At 41.4% G+C, this 16,903-nt stretch overlaps 1 protein-coding gene across 3 annotated transcripts in view; it reads left to right on the top strand.

The window, feature by feature from the left end:
• The first annotated feature begins 10,929 nt into the window (after positions 1 to 10,929).
• The window catches only part of PAPSS1 (3'-phosphoadenosine 5'-phosphosulfate synthase 1), a 103,399-nt gene continuing 97,425 nt past the window's right edge, over positions 10,930 to 16,903 (top strand). The window contains exon 1 of one of the 3 annotated variants that reach the window (XM_059923379.1): positions 10,930 to 11,257. In XM_059923379.1, coding sequence (XP_059779362.1) covers positions 11,198 to 11,257 — 60 coding nt within the window. In that variant the 5' untranslated portion in view covers positions 10,930 to 11,197. Of the gene's footprint in view, positions 11,258 to 11,515; positions 11,615 to 16,903 lie in introns of those variants that run through there. The other 2 variants (XM_059923380.1, XM_059923381.1) reach the window with 2 other exon arrangements.

The raw sequence follows: 16,903 nt of genomic DNA, 5'->3' as shown, positions 1-16,903 counted from the left end.
TGGGGCATTGTTTCTTTTGAGTCTTCTCAGCCGACAGAGCAAAGAAATATACATGTGCATATCGCTTACATATATACACATATCAATAAATATTTCTATATGTAATCATCTGCATCTATAATAATCTACACATGAGTTCTTATGAGTGTCTGCAATTCTAATCCACTACCAAATGAATCATTCTAGCCTCTCCTCAACCCCTACCCCTTGCTTATCTGAATCCCACTCCAACAGTGAGAAAGTTGGCTCCCACTCTGTGCCATCCATTTACTTAATTGTTCAATTCCATTGTACATGTACAGTAGCATCAGAATTGTTAACCAGTACACTCATGGGAATGACTTTATCAACTAGAGTACAGTGCTTATGTGAAGTTCCTTTTGCGTTTGGTTTTACAGATCCCACTCTTCCAAATTTACTTAGTTCAGCACCCACTTCCCTTTAGTGATGCTGTGAAGAAATGAAAAGGAAGGAGAAGTAAATTTACAGATTAAAATAGTCTTAAAGACATATCATACTTTTGAAATTGGTAAGAATTAATTACACTATCTAGAGATGTACATTTAAATGGGGAAACAAACAAACAAGAAAGCAAAGAAGTTATGACTATAACAGTAACCACATAAAAAGTAACTTCTACTTCTGGGCAGATAAAGTGTCAGAGATTGGACATACTATCTCACCTGAAACAGGTAAAAAACCCAACAAAATAATACGTGAAACACTGATTTTCAGACATTAGATACCAGGCAATGCAGGGCAGGGAGATGGGGAAATAAACAAGGTAAGCCCTACAATTGCCTCAGCTTACTACCTGGAGAGAGTTTTGAGGCTACAGTGCAATTTACATGAGGGAGAAGAAATTAAGTCGAGACCCCAGGAGTAAACGAAATTTTACTGCTGTTGTCTGAACAGGCTCAGTGGATGGTGAGTTTTGGGGATTTAGCACAAGAGAGAAACATGTTTGCTCTAGGGTGTCAGGATTCTTTTATTTTTAAAAATATAGTCTCTATTTTTAGAACAATTTTACATTTACAGAAAAATTAAGTAGATGGTACAGAGAGTTCACAAATACCCCACACCCAGTTTTCCCTGTTGTTAACATTTACCTTACCGTGGAAGGAAGGGGGAACCCAAGCAGAGACCAGGAGTCCCCCTGAGTTAAGGAGATGGAGCTGGGAATCAGAGAGACACAGTGGAGTGCAGGAGAGGAGACAGTTACCACAGAGAAAGCTCCAGAGATGGCAGAATGTCCACCTGAGCAGAGGCAAGTGAGGACACTAACGTAGGACAGAGAAAAACACCACCCAAAAGGAGCACAGGGGAAAATGCCGGGAGCTCACACCAGCAGAAATAGATAGCGTTCCCACTGACTAGAGTAGAAAAACTTGGCTTTGGGCAAAGTATCCAAAATCATGTTCTGAGTGGTAGGGCACACTTAGTCATAGACTAAAGGCTGCTTGGGTACCACCTAATGATGCTAAAAGCAAGACTTGAAAGTATCGAACTGTTTCCAAGTAACTTAACTGTGACCCAGGATAAAACTCAAGAATATTTATAGGAATACAAAAATATGCAGCATTCAACAAGGTAAAATTCACACTATCAGGGGTCTAATAAGGAGGAGGGAAGAAGTGGGGGAAAGGAGGAAGCTATGACACATCATGAGAAAAAAATGAATCAATACAAAAAGGTGTAAACACAAATAATAGAATTAGTATATAAGGATATTAAAGTTACATTACATACATTCAAACAGGTAGAGGAAAGACTTCTCATGTTAAATGGAGGCATGGAAGACATATTTTTTTTACAAAGACCCGTGTTGAATTTCTAGAGATGAAAAGTAAAATGTATGAGATGGAATATATATATATATATATATATATATATTATTCTCAGTAACAAGAGAACAAACAATTCAGTTAGAAAATGGGCAAAAGATCTGATCAAACCCTTAATCAAGGAAGATGTACAAATAGCAAATAAGCACATGAAAAGACATTCAACATCATTAGACATTAGGGAAGTAGAATTAAAACCACAATGAGACACCATTGCGTACTACAATCATGACTAAAATTGAAAAGACCAGCCATACCAAGTGTTGGCAAAGATGTGGAACAACTACAATTCTCATACACTGCTGGCAGGAATGTGAAATTGTACATTCACTTTGGAAAATGGTTTTGGCAGTTTTTCAAAAAATTAAACATATACCTACCATATGGCTCAGCCATTCCTCTCCTAAGTATTTACCCAGGGGGAAAGAAAGCATATGTCCACACAAAGACTTGTATATGAATGTTCATGGCAGCTTTATTTGCAAAAGCCCAAAACTGGAATTACCCAAACATTCATCAACAGACGAATAAACAAATCATGGTGTATCCATGTATTGAGACTTTAGCTAAGTTACTCAATGGTATTGCTGTTTCAGCATTATTTTGTGTGGCTAAGAGGCTATGGGGGGAGAGGGGACTTAAACTGACACTAGCTCCATCATGCAAGTATATGCCCTAGAAAATAGTCTGCAGAGTCACAAGCAAGTGAAGGTTCCTGAGATGACTCCCCCAACAGCCCCTGTGATCAAGTCTTCCCTGCCTCCCAAGACCTTTCCTTGTGTGCCTCTTAAATAAGACCCCCTCACAGGGCTTACCAAAGCCTCATTAATTTTGGTTTGAATTAACCAATACAATACAGCGTTAGCCCCAAAGCACTCACCCACAGACCCTAATAAAGGCATGTGCCCCAGGTCCTGCCTCTCTCTCTGCCTGCACCCTGCTTTGATCTCCCAATGCGGCCCCTCAAGGTGTGCCATGTACTTTGTTCAGGATCTGTGAGTGATAAACTTCTCTCTTTCAATTTCTCTTGTCGGTAGTGGAGCCACAGCTCACCATCCAGCACCCTATGCTCCACTTCACAAATGTGATTTGATCAAGTCATAACAACATACAATGAAATATTAACCATCAATAAAATGGAATGAACTATGGATACACACAGCAACATGGATGAATCTCAATAATTACGGTGAAAGAATGTAGAGAGAAGAATATGTGCTGTGTTTGGTGATGTATCCTATTACTTACTACTTAGCTACTTTAACACAGAAATTATTAACACAATGCTTTACATATAGTAAGGTACTTAAAGACAGTTTGTGGTTTTGATTAAATTATTATTTACAGGTATAGATGACACACAAATTAAGAACCTAGAATAATTTTAGAGGAAGAATCCTTTGAGATAAATGTATCCAACTGCCCACCCCCCCATCCCCAGAAGTCCTGTGATTTCCCCAAGGTCATATGGGCAACGTAGAAAACGTAGATTTCTAGCAAGTTATTTCCAGTCACTCTGAAGATCTCCTTTGAATTTTGAATGAGCCATAGTTTTAAAATATAATATATTTTTTAGTAACTGGTCTTATGCAATTCACTATTTGGGGGCTTTTTTCTAAGGGAAAAAAAAGACAATGTTAACCAGAAGGAAATGCTTCAGACGAAATTAAGTGATGCTTCAAGGATTCTTTGGGTCCTGTTTCTTTATTCAATCAAATCCCCCTAGTGGAGAAGATATGCCTTTACGTATCTTCATATATCTTCACACATAAAATGTGGAGAAAATGGAACCACCTTGACTAGAGGGGTCATTTTCTCTACAGACTGACTTAGAAATCTTCTGGCAAGTCCCAGAGACTTGAAGGGAACTTTCCTGAATCTATGGTGATTCCTTCCAGGTGGAAACCAAATATCCGTGACTGCTTCCAAACTATTACACCAGTTTCTCAGCTGGTGGGGATTTAATGAGGGAGTGTGGAGGTGAATGAGATCCTAATGACCATTTATCTCTGGCTTGTGTGGCATCTTTTTAATTCTTGCAGGTGAACTTCTGAGACTGATGCTCCAATATTACCAAGGAAATGACTTACAATATTACCAAGCTTACTTACCTAACTATTATTCTCTTACTGAGAATACCTGTGTACCCAAAGGGTTAAAATATACGTTGCTCTGGGTTTCCTAATTTTTATAGCTCCTCAGTTTAACTTAAAATATTTAATTTTTTCTTTTCAGTTTTTATGATGTTTGAAATATACAGTTAAATTGTGAGAGAGATCTTAATGCCTAAGGTTAATTATTAGTTATAAATATTTAGGAATGCCCATCCATTATTTAGAGCAATAGTTCTCAAAGTATGGTCCTCTCTCACTAATGGCCTTGCTTCATACTAAATGAACAAATAAAAACCTTCAATGGAAATTCCCTCATCTTTCCACTACATATACAAATGGACTGGCATCTGTGCACATCCTCTCCTTTTACTTTATTTTGCAGGAATTACTTACTGCCCATTAAAGGCCCATCTTTACTTATGCTCTGGATTCTCAGCCACAAGGACCTCCATCCATCAGTTACCCTCTCTCTCTGTTGGATCTTTCTCATCAGCATAAAATTTACTCTAGTTTTTCTCCTTTCTTTTTAAACTATCCTATCTTGATTCTGTATTATCCTTCAACTATGTCCCATATCTCTGCTCCTTTTTTCAAGCCAAACATCTTCAGGGTTGTTCTCACATGCTAACTTCATTTGACTTCTAATTCACTCTTTCCAAAAAACGTTTTTTTGTATGGGTGTCAAAATGATAATATCCAAATAGTTTACAGTCAAATAATTCAATAAGGAATTTTAAAACAGAGAGCAATTTTCCTTCCCTGGAGGCAACCACTCTTAAGTCTTTTAGCAAATTCTCTTGGTATATATCTCCATATCTTGAAACAATGGGTGTATTGCTATTCTTGGTCTTTATGTTTTAGACAATATCTCTTGTTCTCTCACTATGGAAAATGAGGATTTATCTCTTTCCTCTCTTATTATCATCACACACACACCCACCCACCAACACACACACACTCATTGTATCCCCTCAAACTCTCCAGCTAGTCATACCGCGATCTTGTTAAGGTTTATATTCATAGTTTACATTATTATGACTAAATATGTGTGATTTAGAGCAGAGCCATGTAGTAAAACTATTATTAGCCTTCCTTTCCAGGATGATATTTTTCCTCTGGAGACAGTTTCTTTTCTTTTTCTTTTTTTCGTTTCTTTTTTTTTGTTTTAAAGTGGGTTTGTGTGGTTTTCTTTGAAAAATTCTTTGTTTTTTCTCATCTTAAAAAAAAGTGCTCTTACATAAAAAAGAAATAGTATAGAAATATGCTTTTTTTTTAAAAAAGAATACTTCATAAGTGGCTCTGGTAAACACTTCTGGTGCCCATCCACATCCACTTTGCCCTTACTGCCATCTCTTTGCATGAGGGCTTTCTTTGGGACTAGTGCCCTCTCTATAGATGTGCATTGCAATCCAAAAGTACCAGAGAATGAACACTCCCTGGGAGTAGTCCTTGAGTAATGACTGAAGGGAGTTGTATCAATGCCCTAGTTCTCTCCCTCAGGTGAGATACTCTGAAGGACATGCTCTACACTGTTTCTCAGAGTTCCCTGGTGGGATTTAGCTCCAGTTACCCACCATGGCTGCTTGATAGCACACTCTTTATTGACTTGCTTCTTGTTCCTGTATCACTCCACTAATGGTGTTTCCTGGGATCACCTCCCAAATAAATGACTTGTACTCGAATCCTTCTTTCCATGCCTGCTTCTTCAACAACCCAACCTAAAACAATAGTGCTGAGTATTTCCTGTTACATCACATTTTAAGGTACATGATATCTGCTGTCCCAGTTTTAGAGATGCTAAGATTAACAAGTGGACGCAGGTGGTGTCAGCCTGATGTGTCCATTATAAAATTCCCTTTCCTACCTGTATTAGTCAGGGTTCTCTAGAGAAACAGAACCAATAGGATAGATAAATAGATAGATAGGAATTGGCTCATGTGATCGTGGATGCTGAGAAGTCCTAAGATCTGCAGTCAGCAAGCTGGAGACCCAGGAGAGCTGATGGTGTATATTCCAGTATGAAAGACAGCAAGTTCGAGACCCAAGAGCCAACATTTCAGTTCAGTTCTGAAGGCAGGAAAAGACCAATGCCTCAGCTCCAGGAAGTAAGGCAGGAGGAGTTCCCTCTTACTTGTGGAAGAGTCACCTTTTTGCTCTACTCAGACCTTCAGCTGATTGGATGAAGACCACCATATTAGGGGGGCAAGCTACTTTACTCAGTCTACTGATTCAAATGTTAATCTCATCCAGAAACACAGACACACCCAGAATAATGTTTAACCAAATATCTGGGCACCCCATGACCCAGTCAAGTTGACACAAAATTAGCCATCACACTACCTTTCACCTAATACTTTTATCAGTCGTTAATGGTTATTGCCTATATCAATTACCCCCACAGGTGTATTTTTGGCCGTGCCATACAGCGCGGGATCTCATTTCCCAAACCAGGGATCGAACCCATGCCCTCTGCAGTGGAAACTCCAAGTCCTAACCACTGCACCGCCAGGGAATTCCCTCGTCAGTTGTTTAAAATGGTTATTTTTAAATGCCAACATTCCTTCTGCATTTATTAGCTAAAATTCTGTCAGTCTGAACTTTCCCGTATCAACTATTTGATTACCCTGAAATACAGTTTGTACAGAAAGGGTGCGATAAATGTATCCTTTTTTTAAAAAAAAAAATTTGTTTATTTATTTGGTTGCATGGGGTCTTGGTTGCGTGGGGTCTTAGTTGCGGCAGGTGGGCTCCTTTGTTGCAGCACGTGGGCTCCTTAGTTGCAGTAGTTGGGTCCTTAGTTGCAGTTTGCAGGCTCCTTAGTTGTGGCATGCGAAATCTTAGTTGCGGCATGCGAACTCTTAGTTGCGGCATGCATGTGGGATCTAGTTCCCTGACCAGGGATCGAACCCAGGCCTCCTGCATTGGGAGTGTGGAGTTTATCCGTTGTGCCACTAGGGAAGTCCCAATGTATCCTTTTTGATGACTTAGTTTTCTAAGTAGTTATCACTAATTTAATCCCAAACTCTGTCACCTACCTAAATTATTTTCAGTATGGTCATTCCCGGCAAATGCTCTATCAATTTCATCATCTTAAACAGGGCTCTCCAAGGGCTTCCTGACTTCTTGGAGAGGCTTCTGAATGATTATCTTCTAGACCTGGTATACTGCTGTCATCCTGGGATCTCCCTTCACTAGAATTCCTTCCAGTTGTTTCCTGTGTCGGAACTCCTATTCTCCGGATGCCATGTTTTTCTCTTTCTATTTAGGTGAAGCGTATCCTCTAATATTTCTTTAAGAGAGGGTGTATGATAATTCTAGATTCTAAATTGGAAATATTTTTCTTTTCCTTTTGCAGAAATACTTTTCTTTTAGAGCTCTGAAACTATTGTTCCATTTGTCTTCTAGCTCTTGGTGTGTTTATTGATAGCTTTGATTCATTTATACTCCTGATTCTTTCTTTGTGAACTCTCCATCTTCTCCTTGGAAGCTTGTAGGATTTCCAGACAATTTCAGAACACTGGGGAACACTGTTTGGAAATTTCATAGTGCTGTGCTTTGTGTGTTTGATTTTTATCTGTTGAGCTGGACATTCAACGAATGTCTAAAGTCCTTCAGTTACAGGAAATTTTGTTGAATAATTTCCTTGGTTATTTCCTCTGGTGGGTTTTCTCTTTTTGGAACTCTTAATATTTTCATCTTAAATTTCCTAGACTGTTCTTTCTTTTTAAAAATTCTCCTCTATTTCTCATCTTTTGGGGTTTTTGCTCTGTATTCTGAAAGATATCTTCTTCACCTTTTCTTCCACTCCTGCTACCTTGTTTTTAATTTCCAGGAGACCAATTTTGTTTCCTGAATACCTATGGCATTGCCATTTCATTGCTAAATCTTTCAATATGTTTCTCTAAAATTACTCCTTTAAAGATATAATAACAACACTATTATCATGCCAAAAGAATGTCTTTAATATCAAGAGTCTAGGGACTCTCTAAATTTCCTGTATTTAAAAAGATTTTTTTGTTTGAAGCAGTGTTCAAATAAGTTCATGTATTTCAATTGCTTGATAGTTCTCATAAGTTATCTTTTAATCTTTAGTTCTTCTTTATTTTTTCCTGTAATTGAATTATTGAAGAATCAGGTCATTTATGATGTAGTTTTCCACAGTTTGGACTTGACTGATTGCATTTATGGTGATTTTACATCTTCCTCTTTCCTCTGCATTTGCTATAAATTGATAATGAAACCTGAAGACTTGATTAAGATCAGTTTTAACTTTTTGGGGGGCATTAATACTTCATCAGGAAGCAGGAAAGTTCTAATGTTCTTTATTTTCATGATTTAGCAGCCATTGAGGGCCATTGTCTTTATCCATTTATTTCATTTAAAGTTGTAAAATGGTGACATTATAAAATCTACCTTTCTTTCCTAATTTATTAGCTGTATGTCTACAAAGAAAAACTTCCTCTCATCAGCTTTTTCATTACCTGACTTACAGTTAGTGATGGAAGCCAAGGTAAATGTTTAATTCTTTCCTTTTATTTATAAGTTTTCAAAACAATGAGTTGGTTTATTAGCATCCTCAAAGTGTGACAATTAGTTCTTTTTAAATTGTCATCATCATGAACATTTAGATTTAAACATATTTAATTTGTTTCAATACCTTATAGATATTATCCCTTTAGTGCTCTAATTGAGTGATTTTGACAGGGGAAAGCTTCTTCAGTTTGGTTTCTGAGTCCTTTTGACATAATCTTAGTGGTTTTTGATAATTCCTTGTTTTGGATTTGACAGGATGTTTCAGGCTCATTTGCATGAATGATGTCTGAAATAATACATTTGAATTGATAGTATCAGGGTAAACTTATGATATATTTTACCTGAAAAAAGTCTTTCACTGAAAAAGTCCAGAAATATGGACTGACTCAGAAGCACTAAACAGTCTTAGAAGCCCAGATTGTGATCTCTAAATACCATTCCCTTCTGAAAACCAGGAATCCTAGGACTCCTTAGAGAAATGGCTGATTCCAAATGTGGTGCTGTGTTTTCATTTGAAGCTTTGGATCCTCTTCTAAGCTCATTCCGTTATTGGCAGAGTTCAGAAATATACTGAAATTAAGTTCTATATACAGACTGCAAATGAAGAATCCCCAAAGAAAAAGCTACAAGGAAACCATTGACAGTTTGAGGTCAAGTAACAAGATTGAAGTTTTAGAAATAACACGCTGACAGCAATGTTAAGAATGGAGTGTGTGTTGGGGCTTCCCTGGTGGCGCAGCGGTTGAGAGTCTGCCTGCCAATGCAGGGGACGCGGGTTCGAGCCCTGGTCTGGGAGGATCCCGCGTGCCGCAGAGCAACTAAGCCCGTGCACCACAACTACAGAAGCCTGCGCGCCTAGAGCCCCTGCTCCGCAACAAGAGAAGCCACTGCAATGAGAAGCCCGCGCACCTCAACGAAGAGTAGCCCCCGATCGCCACAACTAGAGAAAGCCCATGCACAGCAACGAAGACCCAGTGCAGTCAAAAATAAAAATTAAAAAAAAAAAAAAAGAATGTATGGCTGTCAGCATAACTGATGGCAACTTGGGCCTGTAGAAGTTCCTCCTGTCCTTCCACTGACCCTACCCAGGACTGTACTCTGCAGTAAATCACTTCTCTGTCGTCGAGGGCTTTGAAGTTAATAGATACTGTTTAATAATCATTAGGACCCAGTGGCCTCTATGCTATCTTAGTCCCCAGACAATGATGAGGACCTTTGCTGACATACTCCCAGTGCCCAGGAGACTAGTTACCCACTCATAGTCCTTGACTTAGGAATGCACTTCCTGTCTCTAAGCACTACTCCAATACCCTAGGTTAGCTATAAAACTGTCCCAATGTTCCCTCAGCAGTGTGGATGCAGCTGTAAACGCTTCTGGATTATAGTCCCCCATGATCTCACCCTGTAAGTTACTGTATAATAAACTGATCCATTGATTACATGGAGTCACCTGCCTCACTTCCTCAGTCTCAAGATACCATCTTAGTTTGGTGGGCATTTTTCATTCCCTCTTGTCCTCCAGCAAAGAGGCAGTAATGTCAGGCCGTAGGGATTGGTGTGTATTTGTAGGGTAGGGCATTGCGTTTTGGAGGAGAAGTACTTCAGACAACTATCTTGGTGCCAGGGACAAGCTATGGAAAGGCCCATAGGGTACTGGGGGTGGAAGGGGAGACAACTCCTAGGGCAGGCTCCCCTCCATCCCCAGCCCATCCTCCTGTGAAGTAGCCACGGAATACTTAGGTGAATTTGAAAATGTCCTCCACACATGGACATTCTACTCTGCGGTAACCAAGGGCCCTCCCTCAGCCTGGATTTCATTCCTCTAAGGATTTCCTGAGAAGCTAATAGAAGCCCCTTTTTGGCTTAGCGGGTGAGAAGAATCCGACAGAAATCTCCTGAAAAGACATCTGCAAGTGGGGAAGGAGGCACCTTGCAGATAACCACTAAAACCAGAGAGATATTAATTACTGATGTCCAGGGATGGGGTATTGACTTTTTTTTTTTTTTGAAACTGTGCGTTGAGCAGAATTTTAAAGCTAAGTGGAACGTGTGGAGAATGAGCTGTTTAGCAAATCTTCCCTCTGCGAAGCTGGAAAATTCCTTTTTAAATGTGGCCAGGGCGAGGAGGGTACAGATATGGAGGTTAGGAAACTGGTGGCCGGGTTTATGGAGGAAAAACCAGAGGGCCGGAAGACCACGTCAATGCCTTCTGCCATCTAGTAAACAGCAGCAGGCAGCCAAACCCGCAAAGAGCTGGGGGCCTGGTAACTTTCCTTGTCCTTCCAGGTCGAGGCCTGAGACGCTTTTCCAGCCTCTGCGCATGCGCAGCGCAAGGCGGCGAGCGGGGGAGGGACTCTGGAAGTTCCACGACTACCTTCTCAGGCCCCGCCCCTTCTTCAGAATCAAGAGGGAGGAGCGTCGTGCGTGCTGGCGTCGGTGCGCGCCCTGAAGCCCCGCTCCCACACCCTGCGTCCGGTTCTTGTCCTTTGCTTCTCCCCACCCCACACACCTCTGCCGCGTACCCATTTCGGAGGCGGGGCCGAGGCGCGGCTCAGTCAGAGCCACGAGCACGAGCGCGTGCCTACGACAGCGCGTGCCAGCCCAGTCGCGAGGAGACCCCGCCTTCCCGTCCCGCCCCCGCCGGCCTCCCATCTTCCGACTACTCTCTGGGCGCTGAGAACGAGGGCACCGGCGCGCTGTGCAGCCATGGAGGTTCCCGGTAGCCTGTGCAAGAAAGTCAAGCTGAGCAATAACGCGCAGAACTGGGTGAGTCGGAGCAGAGGTGCGGAGGAGGCTCTGGGAGGCTCCGGCTGCAGCTTGCCTCCCTTCCGCCTCGTCTGTATCCTCCCTGGAGAATTGGGGGTGGTACCCGAGGCCGCGGCGCCTTTCACCTGGGGCAGTGGGTTGTGCCGGGTGGAGTGGCGCGGCGGGGGCGGGGATCCGATCCAGGGTCCGTGGGAAGAACGCCCCCTTCTTCAGCTCCTCGCCTCAGAGGAGACCTCGAGGACGCTCTTTCGGCAGTGAGCTGGCGGCTGCTGAAACCTGCATCCCCCGAGGGGGAGCTGCCCGCATCCCCTCCAGTGGCCTGAAGGTCTGCGGAGGAGGCAGAGGCAGGCGTCTTTGGTACGTTTCCTGGTTTTTCTTGGCTCTGCCAGTGCAGTGAGCCCAGGTTTGGGTCCATCTCCACGTTTTTCCATTTCTGACTTTCATCGTGAAGGGAGAGTACCCAACAATGTGGCCATTCATGAGCTGAGACTGCCCTGAACTGAGGTTCTTTGTGATTCGCTGTTAAATCGGAATATCTAGCAAATAACATGGAAACAGTAAAGTGTGGGGAAACTAATGGTTTATAACGTTGAGCAAGGACTGCCAGTTTGCTTTGATGGTTAAGCAACCTCAGAAGGTTGCTTACTTCCTTAATTATTCTTGGTAAGAAACAGCCTTAAGCTAAGATTTTGTAAATGCAGAGGGGGTGGGGTGGAGGAGGTGGTGTCCAGCTCTGGAGGCCGGAAAGATATCCGTTTTAAGTTTGGGTGGAAATTTTTATTTCACAGTACAGCAAGATTATGAGGTTTAAATGCAGCCTTGTAAATCGTCATTACCCTTGGTGAGTCAAAGAAAAAAAAGCCATTTCAGACAAATGTTCAAGTCATTAATTTACCACATCTGTTGTTACCAAGTATTCTCACCCGATTCCTTTCCCCTCTTAGTTATTTAACTCTTCCTTAGGTGATAAGGACGGAGAAGAGATAAAAGGTGAATTAGACCATTGGAAAGAGCGCTGGACTAGCGGCCTGGTCTCTGGTTCCACCTTTGCTGTGTAGTAGTTGTGTGATCCTGAGTAAAAACCCTCGACTTCTTTAAACCTCAGCTGACTTAAAGGTATAGTAGTGGTACTTCACTGGAGAGTTTTGAGGAGTAAAGAAGATAATGACTTGGAGAATGCAGTGATAACACTGCTATGAAACTATTGCCACTGCTCCTGTTACCTTGAGGTATTTGCTGGTTAGGGAAATACGGTTGGCTGGATTAGGGTGTTTACATGTCATTTCGGCTACACTGTCTGTAACTCATTTAGTGTTCCATTTGCCAAATAAGTGCGTGTGCTTTGTAGAGGCATGTGCTACTCACGGGGAAGGTGAGAAATGAGGGACTCTGTGCTTGCCTTCCAGTTGCTCAGGGCCTGGTTGGGGTTGTGATTGGCATTTGCCGGGTGATGAATATATCATTATAGACCCCAGTGAGTGGGGTAAGACAGCTGTTTTATCACAGTTTAGAGGGGAGATTAGTTTAGTCTGGGCGTGATGGAGGAGAAGTGTGCTCAGATTTTTGAGGCAGAGGGGAACTGTATGAATAAGGTCTAATAATAATAATAATTTATATTATGTATAATAATATATAATATTATTATTATACATAATATAAATAATAGTAATAATGACCATTATTTACTCCAGGAACAATGAAGAGACCTGTTTAACCACTCTGGAGGGTTTTTGTTGACTGGAGGTAAGATTGAATGAGCAGCATGGGGCTAGGTTGTATAGTTGTTAATGTTTGGCTGCTGAGTTGAGACTAGATTCTGTGAGAGATTTTGGACGAGGCTAGAATTTTTAGTTTTCAGGGCCTTGTAAATCCTTCTTTGCCCCAGTAGGGAACACCCATCATCTTTTCCTCTCACATACATCAGCTGATAGGGACACGTGTCAGGACACGTGAATCCAGACACATTTAAAGTTCCCATCACATGATGAAATTGGTATTCCAGGAAGACTGGTCTGCTAAAGAAATTAGACACTGTTAGAGCCCAGATGTAGAAGTCCTGGGGAACAAACAGGGTTATAGTAAGGTTTAAATGAATTAATAAACTTGAAGAATGCCTGGTACATGAGCACCGGTTAAGGTCTTTGTCTTGTTACTGCTATTAATTCATACAGTTGTGAGGGTGCAGAGTACTGGGCTAAGGTGGTAGTGGAAAAGCAGAATAGATGCGTTAAGAGCATTCAAGGAAGAGTAAGAAGGACCTGACGAGTTAGGGAATGAAAGAGGGAGACGTATTAAAAGAGGATCCTGAGGTTTTAATCCTGGGAAATGAGGAGAAAAGTCACGGCATGCAGGGAATTTGGGAAGTAGGTTGAGGGCTGGAGTGATGGTGATAATAGTTAAACACTGAAGGAGTGTTTACTATGTGCTGGAGACAGTTTGAAATTTTTTACCTAAATTAACTTATTGAATTTCTGTACCATTTTTGAGGTGGGTATCATGAGAGACAGTGGTTTAAAGCAAGGACCCTGGAACTGACTGCTTGGACTCAAACCTGGGCTTCACTATTTACTAACCGTGTAACCTTTGGCTAGTCACTTAATTTCTCTGTGCCTCAGTTTGCTCATCTATAAAATGGGAGTGATGGCCTCACAGGGATATTGTGAAGATTAAAGGAGTTAATATATGAAAAATGCTTAGAACAGTGTCTGGCATATTGTAAGTGTTGTGTGTGTGTTAGCTCTTACAGTCTGAGTATTATGTGTGTTAGCTGTTATTGTTAGTTATCCTCTTTATTCCAATTAGTATCTCCATTTTATTGATGAAGAAGCTGAGGCACAGAGATGTCATAGAGCTTGTAAAAGGTGGACCCAGAATTAAGCATGCTGCATGTAAGGGACAGATGGCCTTAGTAGAGATAGTCTGTAGAACAAGGCTATCCAATAGAAATATAACGTGAGCCACATAATGTAATTTAAATTTTTCTAGAGGTCATAGTAAAAAAAAAAAAAAGTGAAAAGGAGCAGGTTGAAATAAATTTTAATATTTATTTAACCCAGTATAGCTAAAGTACTGTCATCTCAATATAAAAATGAGTTCAATACTATCATAATCAACATAAAATTATTAAAAAATATACATAAGTATATACTTTACACTTAGCACACATCTCACTGTAGACTAACCACATTTTATTTATTTATTTATTTTTAATTAACATCTTTATTGGAGTATAATTGCTTTACAGCGTTGTGTTTCTGCTGTATAACAGAGTGAATCAGCTGTATGTATACATATATCCCCATGTCCCCTCCCTCTTGCGTCTCCCTCCCACCCTCCCTATCCCACCCCTCTAGGTGGTCACAAAGCACCGAGCTGATCTCCTTGTGCTATGCAGCTGCTTCCCACTAGCTATCTATTTTACATTTACTAACCACATTTTAAAAACTCAGTCGGGACCTGTGGACAGCACACCTCTAGGGATTGAGTTAGGTTAAGGTCGAAAATAAAGATTTGATGGTTAAATTCGAGTTAGAGAATATACTAGAGAGAAGGGAGGTGTCTCCACGTACCTACAAGAATGGTAAAGAAAATCAAGGATGAACATGCCCCTTTAGCCTCCTCTTATCTCAGTCTGACGAAGCATCAGGTGTAATGAGTATCATTTAGCATCTGATTGAACCTTTCTCTATTGGGACCGGTTTTCATCTGCCTTCCGTAAAACATTTCAAACTGTGTGTTAGCTGGCCCTCAGTTCAGACCCAGGTGTCACTCACCTATTTTGTAGACTCATGTTGGGCCAAATCCATTGCTTGGACTCGCTTTACAGTGGAGCTGGACCCGACTACCCACAGAGTAGTCTGAGATCTAGCATTGCCGTTCGGAAGCACATACAATCTCATTCTGGTTTGCCGTTCCATTCCCCTCTCTCCTCCACGCCCCAAATTCCCATAGCTCCATATCTCCAGCACCAACTCTCCTTCTATACCTTACATCCTCAGGGTTTTACACGAGCCTTTCCTTCTGCCCTGATGCCTGTTGACCTTTATCACTTGCGGAAGTCTTCAGAGCCTCGGGTTCCTGTACCGAAACTGTGGCCTCCTGTGTCCACACGCTGTTGCACATAGGCTGAATTCTTTGTGCACCTCTGTGTTATTGTTGCGCTCTGCTATTATCGTGTATCTTGTAATCATATTTCGTTATAGAGGTTTTGCGTCTACATGGAGCTTCTCCTCATATAACAGGATGGGGATAAGGGTTAGGGTGCTGAGTAAGCTTGGGTACTTATGTTATTAAAAGTCTTAGATAACTTACTAGTACCTTAGCACAGCTTAAGTAAGAGAATAAGCTCCATATGTGGTAGAATTAAAATTATAGTTTTGTCACTTACTACCTGTGTGATCTTGGGCATGTTGCCTAACTCCTCTGTGCCTCACTGTCTTCAAATGTAATAATGTGGATAATGAAACATAGCTTGTAGTGGAGCTAATAGGGCATATCTCATAGGGTTATAATGAGGTTTCAGTTATTTAATACATTTAAAGCACTCTAGTGCTGGCACATGAGCACTATTTAAGGTGTTCTTATTTATTAATTCATCAAATATTTAACACCTGCTTTTTGTATGTGTGCCTGTGTTCCAGGTGCCGGGGGTGCGGTGGTAAAAAGACAGCAAAGGGTCCTGCTCTCATGGATATTACATTCTACCTGGGAGAGGGTTAATTGAAAAGCAAATACACGAATGAGATATTTTTCCCTTTTATCAGTTCTACTTTTTCTGAACAGTTTGTCCCTCATACTGTTCGATGCCTTTCGTAGAAGGCCAGCAGCCCGTTCTGGATTTGGGGGAAGACTGAGGTGGTAAAAAAATGAAGCAAGCATGCAGAAATGGAACACACAGCATTTGGAAAGCCATATAGTCCTCCTTCAGAGCATTGGCCTGGCTGTGTGCAGGGGCAGGTACTGAGTTTCCTTCCCTGGAAGCTAGGGAGATACTGCTGGAAAAGTTGCCTAAAGGAGAAGGAGAACTGGACTTCTACCAAGAATGTACTCCGTGTTGACTGACAACAAGAACGGGAAGAATGACAGCAGGGTCTAGATCCGCATTGTCCAATCTGGTAGCCAGTAGCCACCTGTGGCAACTTAAATTTAGTTAAAATAAGATGAAACATTCCGTGTTTCACGTGCTACATTTCCATAGGAAACTCGTGGCCGCTGTATTGGGCTGTGCAGTATAGAACATTTTCATCACCTCAGAAAGTTATACTGGACAGGTCTAGATAGTAACTTTGGGATGGCTGCCGACATTTTTTCCTACTTACGTGTGTATTTTGTACTCGTGTATTCGTTCTTACTTTCTTCCCCGGGGAAGGAAATTTCGAGAGATGGTGGCAACTTTGGAATCACGGTTCTGGGCAATTCTGTAGTCCTGGCTCCGGCAGGGTACCCAGCTGTCAGTTAGCCTCCCCTTAGCATAGTGGCTTCTCTAAAGTTGAAATATGAAATAAGCTTCCCCAACTTCGCTCTATTACATTGACCTTTGGGGAGTAGTTTTCTTCTCCAGTGATTTTCAACCAGGTAAAAATTTACAGCCCCCAGGGGGGTGTTTGGAAAATATCTGGAGACATTTTTGGTTGTTATATTTGTGTG

Source organism: Balaenoptera ricei, chromosome 5, assembly GCF_028023285.1.
Source record: "Balaenoptera ricei isolate mBalRic1 chromosome 5, mBalRic1.hap2, whole genome shotgun sequence".
Taxonomy (NCBI): domain Eukaryota; kingdom Metazoa; phylum Chordata; class Mammalia; order Artiodactyla; family Balaenopteridae; genus Balaenoptera; species Balaenoptera ricei.
Note: the sequence above shows the minus strand (reverse complement) of the source record. Positions and strands in the feature narration are given on the sequence as shown.